At 37.3% G+C, this 13,594-nt stretch overlaps 1 protein-coding gene across 1 annotated transcript; it reads right to left on the bottom strand.

The window, feature by feature from the left end:
- Window positions 1-2,192: 2,192 nt before the first annotated feature.
- LOC120539130 (vesicle-trafficking protein SEC22b-like) lies at window positions 2,193-13,201 on the bottom strand. Its single transcript, XM_039768923.1, has 5 exons — window positions 12,834-13,201; window positions 9,008-9,117; window positions 6,348-6,508; window positions 3,292-3,438; window positions 2,193-3,124 (listed from the first exon to the last, which is right to left on the bottom strand). Exons 1-5 carry the CDS (start codon window positions 12,906-12,908, stop codon window positions 2,967-2,969), a joined length of 651 nt encoding a protein of 216 aa, XP_039624857.1. The 5' UTR covers window positions 12,909-13,201; the 3' UTR covers window positions 2,193-2,966.
- Between the last annotated feature and the right edge of the window lie 393 nt (window positions 13,202-13,594).

Below are 13,594 nucleotides of genomic sequence, written 5' to 3' on the forward strand. Positions count from 1 at the left end.
CAATTTTAAAACTCTATCTCCTGTTAAAGAATCGCAGACACAGGCATGTAATCATTCTTTGCAATTAGAAATAAAAAATCTTAGAATTGCATGCTAAACTAAATTATAACTTGAATTTGCCATAAATAAATATCAAATGTATAATGTCTTTTCATGCATCACATCTCCTGCAAAGTCAAAGACAGATTTTGAATTTCTTTGACACCAAGACAAGTTTCTTTTAACACTGTATCATTTAGAGCTTAAATGGAAATATACTTAAGCATAGAAAAAGTGTAGGTAAGGACCATGTATAAAAATGGTTAAAAGTTAATGTACAGCTACGATTTCCTATTTTAAAGCTAAACCTTAATCTCAAATGAAAAATGCATTCTTTCCCTATATTCCTTTTGGTTGGAACAATAGTTTAAAATTAGAAACATTACAAACACAAAGAAAACTAATCAGTTACTTGAGGAAATTCATTTCCTCTCAATGTATACAGAATTGTGCCAAGTAGGCCATAGGGAGGGAACTCAACAGCAAAATTTAAGTTAAAATATTACAATCTGGAAAGTGAATTTGATCATGGCAGCCAACATGTTTTGGCCATTGGCTTTCTATAGAGGTTCTGTTTGTATGGTGTAACATTCATCGATTATCCCCTTACACGCTGAACAGCCTCTCATCATTTCACATTTGGATGGAATGGCCTCGATTCACTGGTGAGCTTGTTCACTGATTCAATTTGCCAAAACGTTTTTCACAGTGAATATGCTGCATTTAGACAAGCATTTGTTTCCCAGTACCCTACGATGCTTTGTGAGGCCAGCGAGACTTCACAGAGCTGTTACATCCATACGCAGAACTTCAGTGCATACGTGCTGCGAGTTCACTGCCCGATCTGCTTCACGTATGAGTGATGGCACAACCCAATCAATACTCCAGCAGGATTTTCATCCTGCATGTATAAAAAAATAAAGAAAACCTGCAGTATTTTCATTTGAGGGGTACATTAGCTGACCATAATGAGAATATGAGGACTACCACTGGATATAAAATACTGAAATCTTGTGCTCACTCACTCGCCACCCCCTAGCACCACACGGCTATTATGTGCATAATTAGCCATGCACCACAGCTACGGGTCAAAACAAGCCATAAATGAGCCCTCCTCCTTAGATCAGAGAACACAGGAGACCCTGTGAAATAATAATAACAAAAGACTTATTTCCATTTACAAGAAGTTTCTATCCTCTTGATAGACCAGAAACAGACATTCTAGTTGTGTCTGGAACTGCAACTTCAAACAATGGAATGAGCCGGTCCCACAACTCCTACTTTGTGGTGTGTGACCCGCTGTTGTATTTTGTTTGCGTTGTCATTCCATCTGCATCTTTTGTTGTTTGGGGAATGGTGGCACAGTGATTAGCACTGCTGTTTCACAGCTGTCATAATGTTTGGCGACAACAATCAATCCAGCGTAGTTGCCAGACACTTTCCTAGACCTCAAGCACATGTAAAACACCACTGTACCATTAAAATCCACTCAAAACGAGCTCAGTTTCTCATTCCCCATTGACTTCAAAGCATTTAATGGAGTTTGGCAAAGTTCTTGAACATTTTTGAAATTTCAATAAACTCGCTGCAAAGCAAATTCTGCAGGGTTTTCTCGTTGCTGTTCCTTATATTTTGGCTCATTTAGGTGTCATTTAAATTGACAAAGAATATCACCAGCTGTAATCATGTTACATCTGTTAGTCCCAGTTATTTTCTTCTAAGCAATCTTGCCATTTTTTGATGGAATAATAAAGGTTAATTTTAGAAGGGTAGATGAAGATGGACTGGAGGATATCCTGGGCTTCAGTGGAAGCACTCCCACCATTTCTGGTTGAAGCTCATAAATTTCTGCTACAACGTTTGTGAAAAATACCTAACTGAGGCGTATTTTTTAACTTTTGATTTTAACTTTTGACAAACAGGCCATTAAATTGGGGGTTAATTTAGTAAATACTAAAGGAGATAAGCCAAGATTTAGCCCAAAAATAAATAGTACACTGAAAAGTTCAAAATTTAAACAGTGACATAGTCAAAAATATGGCAAATGCAGTATTACATTATTATATAAAGCTAGGATTTGAAAACTTACTGGTTGTAAATTAAATTCTCAACAAGTTACATTTACTCTACATTCTTCACAACAGACAAAGAGAGCCTTTGCATAAATATATATTTATTCATAAAAATAACTGGATTGAGAACCGCTTCTTGTTGTTGTTAAAAGATGTGGAGTGTCCGGTGTTAAACATGAATCCCAACACATAACATAGCTGACAGTCCCATGGTCACAGTAAATTAACACCAACTTCTATATATATATTATATTATATACGGTCTGCCTCACAACCATCTTGCCACCCCTCAGATAAGAATCCCCACATATAGGGTCTGCTGTTTATCATGTTTAACCCTGGCTCATAAGCAGATGTAACCAATGCATACATTCCTTCATACGACCATCATCTTCTGCTTCTCACCTACTAAGGATGCAATGCTATAAAATTACAGTTCAAATCTGTCAATACTGTAAACCAAACAGGTGGATGCATTTGGTAGTAAAAAGTATAACATATCAAGCATTAATTTCTTTTCAGAAAAAATAGCAGTACATAAATTGACTGACTTGAGATCCAAAGGTAGATATTATATACTATTGAACATACCATTCTAATCTTGAAAGTTTTATTTTTTGTTTTCCAGAAGTGTCAGCTTTGTGTTGAGGTGACACATTTCACCTTGTTTCTCAGTGTGACCCCACAAAATTAATATAAGAAAAGATGTTAAACTGAAAGCCTAATAAACAGGCTGTTAGTCAAAGTAACTTGTCGCATGTGGTCCAGAACAGCCAAAAAAACTAGAAACTTTCAGAGAAATTCAGAAAGATTCCACTCAATGGTCCATGAAATTAAAAAGTTCACGGTTACACTTCAGACAAGCCACCAAAACCGAACATACAGGAATAGAACAATGCAGACTGCGCTGGCAGCTCCAATCTTGGCATACATGGATCGAGTGTTGAGGTATTTTGCATCTTGCCGATACTTCTTGGAAAGTGCAGAAAGGTTGCTGGCTTTGGAGTCCAATGCTAGAATATCAGAGAGGAACACAAATTATGTGAGCTTTTCAAAAGATACATATTTTAAACTATTATTCTCTTTAAGAAATGTTCAATGTCTGCAGAAAAGAGACAAGTAATAAGATTTCATTCATAAGATTGCACAAGGCTTAGTAATATGCCAGTATCTCTCATACCTGACAGGGCCTCTCCTCTCTGTAAGACTTCCTCAATATTAGTTACCATAATCCGCTGGACATCTTGCAGCTCTGTATTAACAGATGTTAGGTGTCTTCGGGACCATGAGTCTTGATAATTTTTTTTTAGCTTCTGAATGTAGGTGTCTATAAACAAAGCAAAGATTCAGTAGTGGAACAAACCTCTGCCTTGCAAAGAGACAGCTTCTAAACTAAAAATACTTCTATGGAAGGATATCTCTAGCTGCAAGTGGAAGTTGCTTGGTACTTATTTACTTGCTAAAAACCGAGCCAATTCTACTACAAAGTGACAGTCTGAAATTACCAGCAAATAGCAAACAAACTTATAAGAGACATGTCTGATAATAAAAAAATTGCACACACAGATAAAAACTTCTCTGACCTCAGATAAACTTTTTTGTTCTTGGTGAACTCAAAATACTCCGGAAACATTTAAATGTCTACTTGAATGAAACTGTTAACTTTCAACAGGCTTTTATTAAAATCAACATAATTCAAATTAATGTCTAGATTATTAATGTATTAATATTTTTTAGAACTAAAGATTACCTAGAGAAAGATATGTTTTCTTTAGCCTCAATACTGCCCTATAGTCCAGCACCTATAGCTACTGGTCAGATAGCTGCACTTTTGAGAGCTATGATTTGCTTGTTAAGCAAACCTATATTACCCTAAACAGACCTTAAGTCTTCAAAATATTAAAATTATAAAGAATCTGTCACAGAGTATTATTCATCGTAGAGCTGCTGGTTAATCACAGTTAATGTATGCAATTAACATGTAAAAAATTTCTGAGATTAATTTTTTTAACGGAACCCTAAAATGCAATAATTTAGTTTGGTCAATTTGACCATGCTTCACACTTAAAGAAAGAAACAGTGCCAAATCACTCTTGAGTCTACTAATAGCGCTTGACTGTTTTCTGCATTAATTCTTAATAATGGTCTTCATCCACACAAACCAGTAGAGACGCCACTCGTCTCTTGTAATATGGGATTATCCTGTATTGGAACATAAAATACAGCGTACAGTATTGAATCAGTAATGCTCACGATCAGACCCATATCTTCGTAAACCTCATTTCATGTAAACAATAGCTCTTCAAAGTGCAGACAATAACATGAGAACAATTAAAATCAAAGCAGTTATGCAAGTGGGGTGAAGGAATTTCGTTTTCGTGTCACGCTAACTTTGCAGATGGACAAACATTGTGCACCGAGTAAGACTGTGTATCAGCACCATCCTTGCCATTATGCTGCATTCATATATTGAAGGAAAAACACAAAAAAAGCACTCTATTGCACAGTATAGCAGAACATCCAGAACAAGACAGTAAATGCGGTGATGTCTGCTAATGCAAGTTCATCCCTGAAGCATAAGGTCAAAGTACTGCCTTAGTGTAAAACAGAATGTCAGCTGGCCAGTCCTGTCCCTGGCAACGAATATGTTTGCCACAGAGATTTTTCAGTCACCCATGGGGGGATACCTGACCTGAAGCAGCATGTGTTGTTGCTACCTATTCTAAGCACCTAAAGAGCGGATGACACAGTTTAGAATCACTCGATTCCTTGTATCTCACTCATACTTCCCCCACAGCAAACATGGCATGTTGTTGAATTAATTGCATGTTACCTAATGTGTCCAACATTACAACCTACATTAGCCTATATTATACTTTAACAATAAAACTAAGCAATAATCTGTGTAAATTGACCATGCTAGTATTTCCATCCATTTGGGATGAAGGTTAAAATAGTTAGAGAGAGAGAGGTTAGGAGCACGCACCGATACAGTGCATTGCCGCACCCACCACAAGACAAACCAAATTCAGGATCCAGATTAGGACTCGAGTGCAGCCATGCAATGGGTGACACCTCAGTACCACACTAGTTCAGATGGAGTGGAACAGTGTGAGGTTTTTTAAGGTGGCTGGAGTGCCAATTCTGCCACAAACCCCCAAATTTTTCCCTGCAAGTTTGGAGGGCCTACATGCAGGGACGGATGCAGATTAACATCATACCCAGGAAGGAGCAATAGCAGGTTAAGTGCCTTGCTCAAGGGCCCAACAGAGCAGAGACCCTTTTGGCATTTTTACAGGATTCGAACCGGCAACCTTCCGATTGCCAGTGCAGATCCCTAGCCTCAGAGCCACCACTCCGCCATACTAGTAGACTTGTTTTATAATTCATAAATGAGATATTGTATGACAATGTGCAATTTAAAACATATGCAAAAGCAAATTTACAAGTGTTCTTTCAGTCTCTCTTTTGCTTTTTAAACGCCTAACTTATACACATTTTCAATTTGAGTACAGACTTCTCCTCTCTAGGTAACAGTGACGGAATTGATTTGTGTGTATCATGCAGAGAAGCACAACCTGAGCTGTAGCAGTGAAAACTGTGCACAAAAGCTGAACCATGATTTTATGTTTCTGTTTTATAATATCTAATTGAGTAATTGTTAGTGCTTATGAAAAGTAATCTTGCAACAGAGCACTCCAAACCACATGTATTGGTTTTCCGAAATTATCACAGCAACCCAGGGGATGTGGGGTGATGTTTGGTCACTGAGTTTTGGATATTGTTTCTGTTACACAAAACTGTTCAATAAACTAAGTAAAATAAGTTAATAGGCAAATGAACATTAAAACTTTTTTTTTATTATAAATTAATCACAGAGTCTTTAATATGCTTGAAGGAAATCTGATAAATTGTGATTAACATGCAGCTAATTTTGATTAAAAATGTTACTTGCACAATTTAATTTTTTTAATCGAACAGTAGCCCTAGTTTCTGGTGAAGGTTTTGCAGAGTTAGTGCTAGAGATCATTAAAATGGGTGAGATATATGAGTGACTAGTAGTATAGTTGTGTTGCTCAATCTCACTACAAATGCAAACTTACATAAACGTTCAAAAAACGCAAGTTCTGCAAAGTGAAACTCTTAAGCATGCAAGTGCAGAAAGCAAATGCATAAAGGCAGTCTTCTGCTGATAGACATTATCAAAGTTAGGCAACAGGAAAAATAATTGCTCACCAAACTCAATAAAGGCATATGGGCGAGACACTGAAGCAAGGCGTTTCCCATACAGTTCACTAAATTCAGTCTGCAACTCTTCCAGATATGCGAAGGCCATTCGCTTTGGGTATGAGCCATCACACAATACCAGATAGCAAACCCCGTGAACAATCAGGAAACTACACACAAAGAGAAAATAAACAATATAGAGAGACATCATTAGTACAGCTTTACAAAGATTTAATGTCAAATGACCAGCAAATCGGTTAATTATCATTATCATCAACAAAATACAAACAAAACCTGATGCACAGTCATTCACTTGTTTGGAAAATGAGAACACTAACACAATTTCATTATCAAGAAAAATAAATTCCACCAAATATAAAAATTGTGAAAATTTATACAAAAATCTTTTAAGAGTATTATGGCAAATAAAATATGAAAAGACTTGCTAATGAACACATATCTCACCATTATAGTCATGCATTTTTAGCACAAATCACCATCATAAACACAGTAAAAAAATAAAAACCAGATGTGTGTTATCCAGGCCTATTGAGTAAATAAGCAACAAGGCACCTCTACTGTACATACCGTGGTACATTAATGGATGAATGAATGATAAATATAAAAATATGTACTGTACTTAAAGACAAAACACATTCTATGACAACAAATGACAATGGTTTGGTACCTGCAGGCTTTAGACCTGTTGTATATATATTTTCTAATTTTCCAAGAGCTAGGCGGCCTTCTGGTGTTATGCACCTAAAATCTGGAATAGCCTGCCAATATGGAATTCGCCAGGCTAATACAGTGGTGCACTTAAAAAAACAGCTGAAAACACATTACGTTAACATGGCCTTCCCATAACTTCGTTTTAGTTTACTCCCGATGCTCTGTATATTCAATTAATTATCATTACAATTCATGGTGGCTCCAAAATCCGTACCAACCCCTACTCTCTCTTCTGTTCTTTTTCTGGTTTTCTATGGTGGGGATCTGCGCCGCCACCACCACCTAATCACAGCACCATGATGTCCCTACATTGATGGATTAAAGGCCAGAAGTCCACACGACTGTCATCATCAAGTCCTTCCATGAGATCCCTGAATACAATGAGGACTGATCATTTATGTTAGGTAGAATGCCTAGAGGGGGCTGGGTGGTCTCATTGCCTGGAACCCCTGCAGATTTTATTTTTTCTCTCCAGCCGTCTGGAGTTTTTTGTTTTTCTGTCCTCCCTGGCCATCGGACCTTACTCTTATCCTATGTTAATTAGTGTTCTCTTATTTTAATTCTTACTTTGTCTTTTTTTCTCTTTCTTCATCATGTAAAGCAATTTGAGCTACATTATTATCATTGTATGAAATTGTGCTATATAAATAAATGTTGTTGTTGTTGTTGTAATCCTAACAACAGAATGCTTGTGCATCAGGAGAAAAATTCTGCAAACTGTCCTGTTTCAGCAGATAAATACTGTGTTCTATAAAGCATATGCACCCTCCCTACCGCACTGCGAAAACTGTTCAGGAATTGTTTGAAGAACAAGAGAAAGAGTTTCATGTGTTGACTTGGCCTTCAAATTCCCCAGATCTAAATGCAATTGCGCATCTGTGGAATGTGCTGGAAAAACAAGTCTGATCTATGGAGTCCCTACTAAAGAATCTGCTGCTAACGTCTTGGTGCCAGATATCACTGAACACCGTCTTGTGGATTCAATGCTTCAATGGGTCAGAGCTGTTTTCAGGACAAAACAGGGACCTACACAATATTAAATAAAATGTTTTAATATTATGTTTCTATATGTTTACTTCAACACTTAAAGTACTTAACACCATTAATTGGGCTGTGATATCAGTTTTAAGAAATGAAAATGGTTAATAGACTGATTGCAATAAAGAGATTGGCACTGGCTATAGGGTCAAGGCCAAGTCTTACACAAAATTACGGATTAGGGGGATTAGATACGACACCTTCCACACATCATTCAAGCATTCGCTATTAGGACTTGGTGACAAAATTAAATTCCTTTTGTGTATTTATTTCTTGGTCCCATGGAAGGCAATTTTTCCATGCAAGTGCACTTTAGACTTGCATCCATCTATTCATTTTCAAAATCTGCCTTTCCTATCAGCAGTGGGCAAAGGTAGGAACTAATAATGTAAGTAGTAAAAGGCTTATTTTGGGATACACTTGCATATCACAGTATAATTTAGATATGCCAATCACCCCACCATGCACATCTTTGGAATTTGATGACACTTGATTACCTAAATTTACACAGGACAAGAACATGCACACTCCACACAGACAGTGCCTGGATCACAAGTTAACCCAGGTCCCAGAGGCTGCAATGTGAATCAGCGTGCTACTCTAAATTATATATAAAAAAGAAAAATATTTTCAATGCAGTACTCTATAAAAACATTTTACACATCTAACCTAACTCTAAACAAAGCACTTTTTCATATTTCTTTACTTTGGGGAACTCACATACAGCATGTTTCTAGTAAAATTTCATATTAATAAAAATAAATAACAGACAATCATGAATTACTACAAGAATGTTAACTTCTAACTGGGCATAAACAGGGTGCCACAGCAACAAACTTTAAAAAAAAAAAAAAATGACTATAGGTGACAGACTGACACCTAAGCATTTGAGAGCTTACTGGAACATCATGGGACCAGCTTCCAGGGAGCAGCGTGTCGGCGAGTTCTCATTCAGCTTTCGGAAAAGTTGTTTTGCTTGGCTCTGATATTCCTGAAGATTTCTACCTGTCTGGAGAAACATTGACATGATATTAACATTTATCACTGGTTCTTTGATTCATCTACAGAATCCAAAGGAAAGTGACATTATACAAAAATTTGTGTACCATAGGTTTGTTTAAATATTTTTAAATAATTAAGAATTACTCTAAGCGGCTGTCAAAACAGTCAAATGTTAATCTCTCAGAAGTCCACTGCCTAATTCATAAAGTTTGAAACGATTACTGTAGCAGAGAGTCACAAAAGCTGTGCTACAGCTACTCTATTTCATTTTGAGTTGACTGTTGAAATTCTTCCAAATACAGTCATACTACTCCAAATGAACTTTGTTCCATTATTCAGAAAAAAAATCAACTGCACATAGACATACTAAAGAATACATTTGATATGTATTTATGAGGATTAAAGGTAAATTAGCACCAACTGGGAAGATTTTTTAGAGATAAATTCCAAGTTAAAATATCCTTCCATACACCCATTTCTAAAATCACTTTATCGAATATGCCAGTAACTAATTGTATAAATTGAAAAAACTGAATTACGTATTGGCTGCCTCTGTAATTGAGCTCGACATGAAGGAGGTAATCAACAATCAAATGTAATTAATAGAGTTCAACACAAAGTGATGTTAAGTGCACAAGACTGTGGTGGAACTCATAAGGCAAACTCACATACAAAAGAACATTAAAACACACTGGGAAAGTGCTGTCAAGTGATCAGTCTAACTTCTTGCTTTTTACTTAAATAGGGAAAACAATGAATCAGATACAAAAAACAAACGGTTACCTGTTAAGATCCCAAGAATAAAATGATTTTTTCATTTTTTTCTTTTTGTCAGATGGCCTGGTAGTAAAGTGTTTATTACCACTGCTGCCTCAAGATTACAACATACAGGTTTTCAATCCTGTGCCTTGTCATTGTCCTTGCATGACTCGGCACAGGTTTTCCTCCACATATCACATTTTTCTCATCACTAAATTATCTGTGTTAGGGTAACTGTTACATCAAAACTGGCTCCATGTAGGTGTACGTACGAGAAGACGCTCGATGAAGTGACACTTGGTCCTGGTCCAGAGGTTATTTCTGCCTAACATCTGATGCTTCCAGGTACGTTTTTGGATTTCCTGTGATAATGAATTGGATTAAGCAGCTTTGAAAAAGTTCTGAAGTATTTCAACATGGTAGCCTGGGGCAGAATTGGATCATCTCAATTGTATTGTTAAGTATTTATAATTGTGAATGCATTCACTACACTCTTGGCACGCAGACTTATTCTGATAAAAGAGGAGAGTTTGGATTCTTCCAGTTTAAGTCAGTGGGAAACTGATGTGCTTTACTATTTTAAATTGGAAAAAATCAAATACTCAGTTAGAGGATCCATACAGACTTTTTTTAAAACATGGCAGGATCTAATCAGTAATATTTTAAAATAAGTTTATAAAGCACAGAGAATTTATTAATTTAGGTATTTTTTACAAGCCTTAAATTTTACACCGTTTGGCTTGCTCTCTCTCTCAGGGGTGGGGATCGATCTGTTCTTAACATAATTCTTTTTTTTGTAAAAACTTGATTGCTATGTATGGATTGTAATAAAATTAATAAAAAAAAAAAGTATTTATAATTATTCAAATTAGTGCATGGTCTAATTATGGAGCCCCAAACTTGAATCACTCCTTCCGCTGCTCAAGATTAAATTGCTATCAAGCAAGGCCCCAGGCTTTACATGTTTTTACTATCAATTGTCAGGATAATAAAATGATCCACTTCCTGCACATTCCATTCTGAACACTTTGTTCATTTATTGATTGATCTCATTGTCTTCAGTACATGATTGCAGTGAGCTGTATCCCACAAACAGAGTGGCTGGAAACAACCTAGGATGGGACTGCAGTCCATTTGAGGGCACGATCACACAAATACACACATGATTTGCATTTGCCAGCTAACTCAACATGCTCATGTACTGGATGTTGGAGAAATTCAAAGTATCCATAGGAAACCAAAACACACATACTGGAGTCAGTAATGAAGACAGTGGTAAGATATTAATACACAAGTAGCAGAAGATGCCTGGATACTCACAGTCCACCATTGGGCATACTCACTTATTAAAACTGCACCAGTATTAATCTACAAATCACATGTCTGGAATGAGAATGAAAACCTGGGCAAATAGGCAAAACCTACAAGAAGCTGTGGAAAACATGTTTATATCAAGGAAGTGGAACAGCTGGCTATTTTGTGCAGAGATGGCAATCTATCCCTTACCACTGATAAGACTAAAGAATTAATTATTGACTTCTAGAAGAAAAAAAAAACCTGACCTGACCACATCCCAATCTGAATCAATGGCTTCACCATATAGATTGTCAAGAGTACCAAGTTCCTTGGTTTGCACAACTGAGGATCGCACATGGACTAAAAATACCACATCCTTAAATAAAAGGGTCTAGCAAAGACTAAACTTTTTGATGCAACTGAATCAGGCGATCTTCCCTTCTCCTACTCTCAGCACATTTTACAGAGACACCATCCACAGTGTTCTGACCAGCTAAATTACGGTCTGGTATGGCACCTGCAGCATGTCCGACCACAGGAGATTGCAGAGAATAGTGAGGTCAACACAGAATATTTTTAGGGTGTCTCTCCCTTCTCCAGAAGACATGTTTTGCTGTTTTGCCTGTTGCATTGTGTAGGACCCTTCTCACCCATCTCATGGACTCTTCTTTCTTTTTGCCATCTGGAAAAAGATACTACAGCATCAAAGCCAGATCTGTCAGGTTATGTAGTAACTTTTTCTACACATGTTGTCAGACTCCTCAACACGATGTTGTCACCCAGGACCCTCCATCATACCTTAGCATCGTAAATCACGATCAGTCACTGCACTGATCTGTGGAACCGTGCAGTTAATTGAATTTGAAAATTGCCTATTTAAACAATACATTGCATGGTTTTGTCTGTTTGTGGACACTGTCCTATTTGTACTATATGTACACTATGAGCCCTGAGCTTCATCATTTTTGTCTTTCTGCATACTTGCATATGGTTGAGATGACAATAACGTCTGACTTTAACGTGACACCTCTTTGTAACCAATACACTGTGGAAACCATTGTGGTAACTTATTCCTGCCTGCAGGGCTATGTTAATATGGAATGTGAAAAAATATTTTAGCTTTGACTTGTTATTTATAAAGACCCCCAAAAATGTCGTCCCTATACTTCTCTAAATGAGAGTGATAGCCACCACAGGACCACATGACTTGATATGAAAATTAAAAGCATGCAGTGAGAAAGGAATATGTACTTATGTGAAATTGTAATCTCATGTGAAGACTTACCTGCGTTCCCATTTTACAAACTTACTAAAGCTTAATAAATTCTAGCAACGAATTAGCTCTTCCGGTAGCTCTTACAATACATTGAATAAAGGACGGTTAAATAATGAAAGAAATGCTTGTATTTAATTATCAACAAAGCTCTTGTATTCACCAGAGGCCCCTCTTCGTATCTGTCGCACTAGATTTTCCGCACCAGGCTTCCACGCTGGAAGAGTCACCAAATCCGCACCCCACCCCCTTCCAGTCCACGTCTAAGCTGGCAACACCATGTCGTTTTTTTCATTTCATAAAAGTAGTAACTTTACATTTTAATCCAGTTATTTAGAAAGTATATGACACATTTAAACATGATAAATAAACTTACAATTACTCTAGGAATTTACCTGTTCGCTCTCCTGCATTGAAGCGGCAAGAAGCAGTCCATCCTGGACGCGCGCAATCATGGTTAAAGTTATCATTTCTGTCAAATTATAGGTTCACAAATACGATCTATGAAAATGTACAGTCGAAAAGAAAGCGTCTCGTCGATCACCTAGCTCTGCTGCACATTTCTCAATCAGAACCCTCAGTGATCAGCTGCACTACTCGTCTTCTGTCAGTGACGTGGCTCAAACCAACTCAGCAAGCACTCACGTTTACACAAACTTCTCAGACCAGACGGGCCTGCCGGGGTCGAAGTTAACTCAGGACTTCGGGAGATTTCGGAAAGGGGCGGAGAAAGCCGAGCGTCAAAGGCCACTCCACGAGGAGCTCGCTCATCACACGGGATATAGAGCGAGCCACTCTTAGAGAAACACCTCCTTTCTGTCTGGACAAGGCGGGCCTAAACTTGGGATACTACCCCGCCCCTGCAGTTACACATTTGACACCTGACCCGGAAGAGACAATGGCTTTTTAACCACGTGAGACTAGCTTCTCTCAGGATTGATTTACGAAGTAGCGAACGGTGGAAGAGTGAGCGTGAGTGCGTGTCACTTGCAACTACAACACGTAGGAAAAGTGTCATTACTGAGTGGATGAATGCCAACAAACAGCATCACAGTAAAACGTGGTTTTAAAGTATTTAATAGTTTAATAAATGTAAACATTGAAACCAAGAAATGTAATTCTGGAGAAGAAATCAAACTTTTATCAAACGAACTAG

The sequence above is a fragment of the Polypterus senegalus genome, chromosome 11, assembly GCF_016835505.1.
Source record: "Polypterus senegalus isolate Bchr_013 chromosome 11, ASM1683550v1, whole genome shotgun sequence".
NCBI classification, from domain to species: domain Eukaryota; kingdom Metazoa; phylum Chordata; class Cladistia; order Polypteriformes; family Polypteridae; genus Polypterus; species Polypterus senegalus.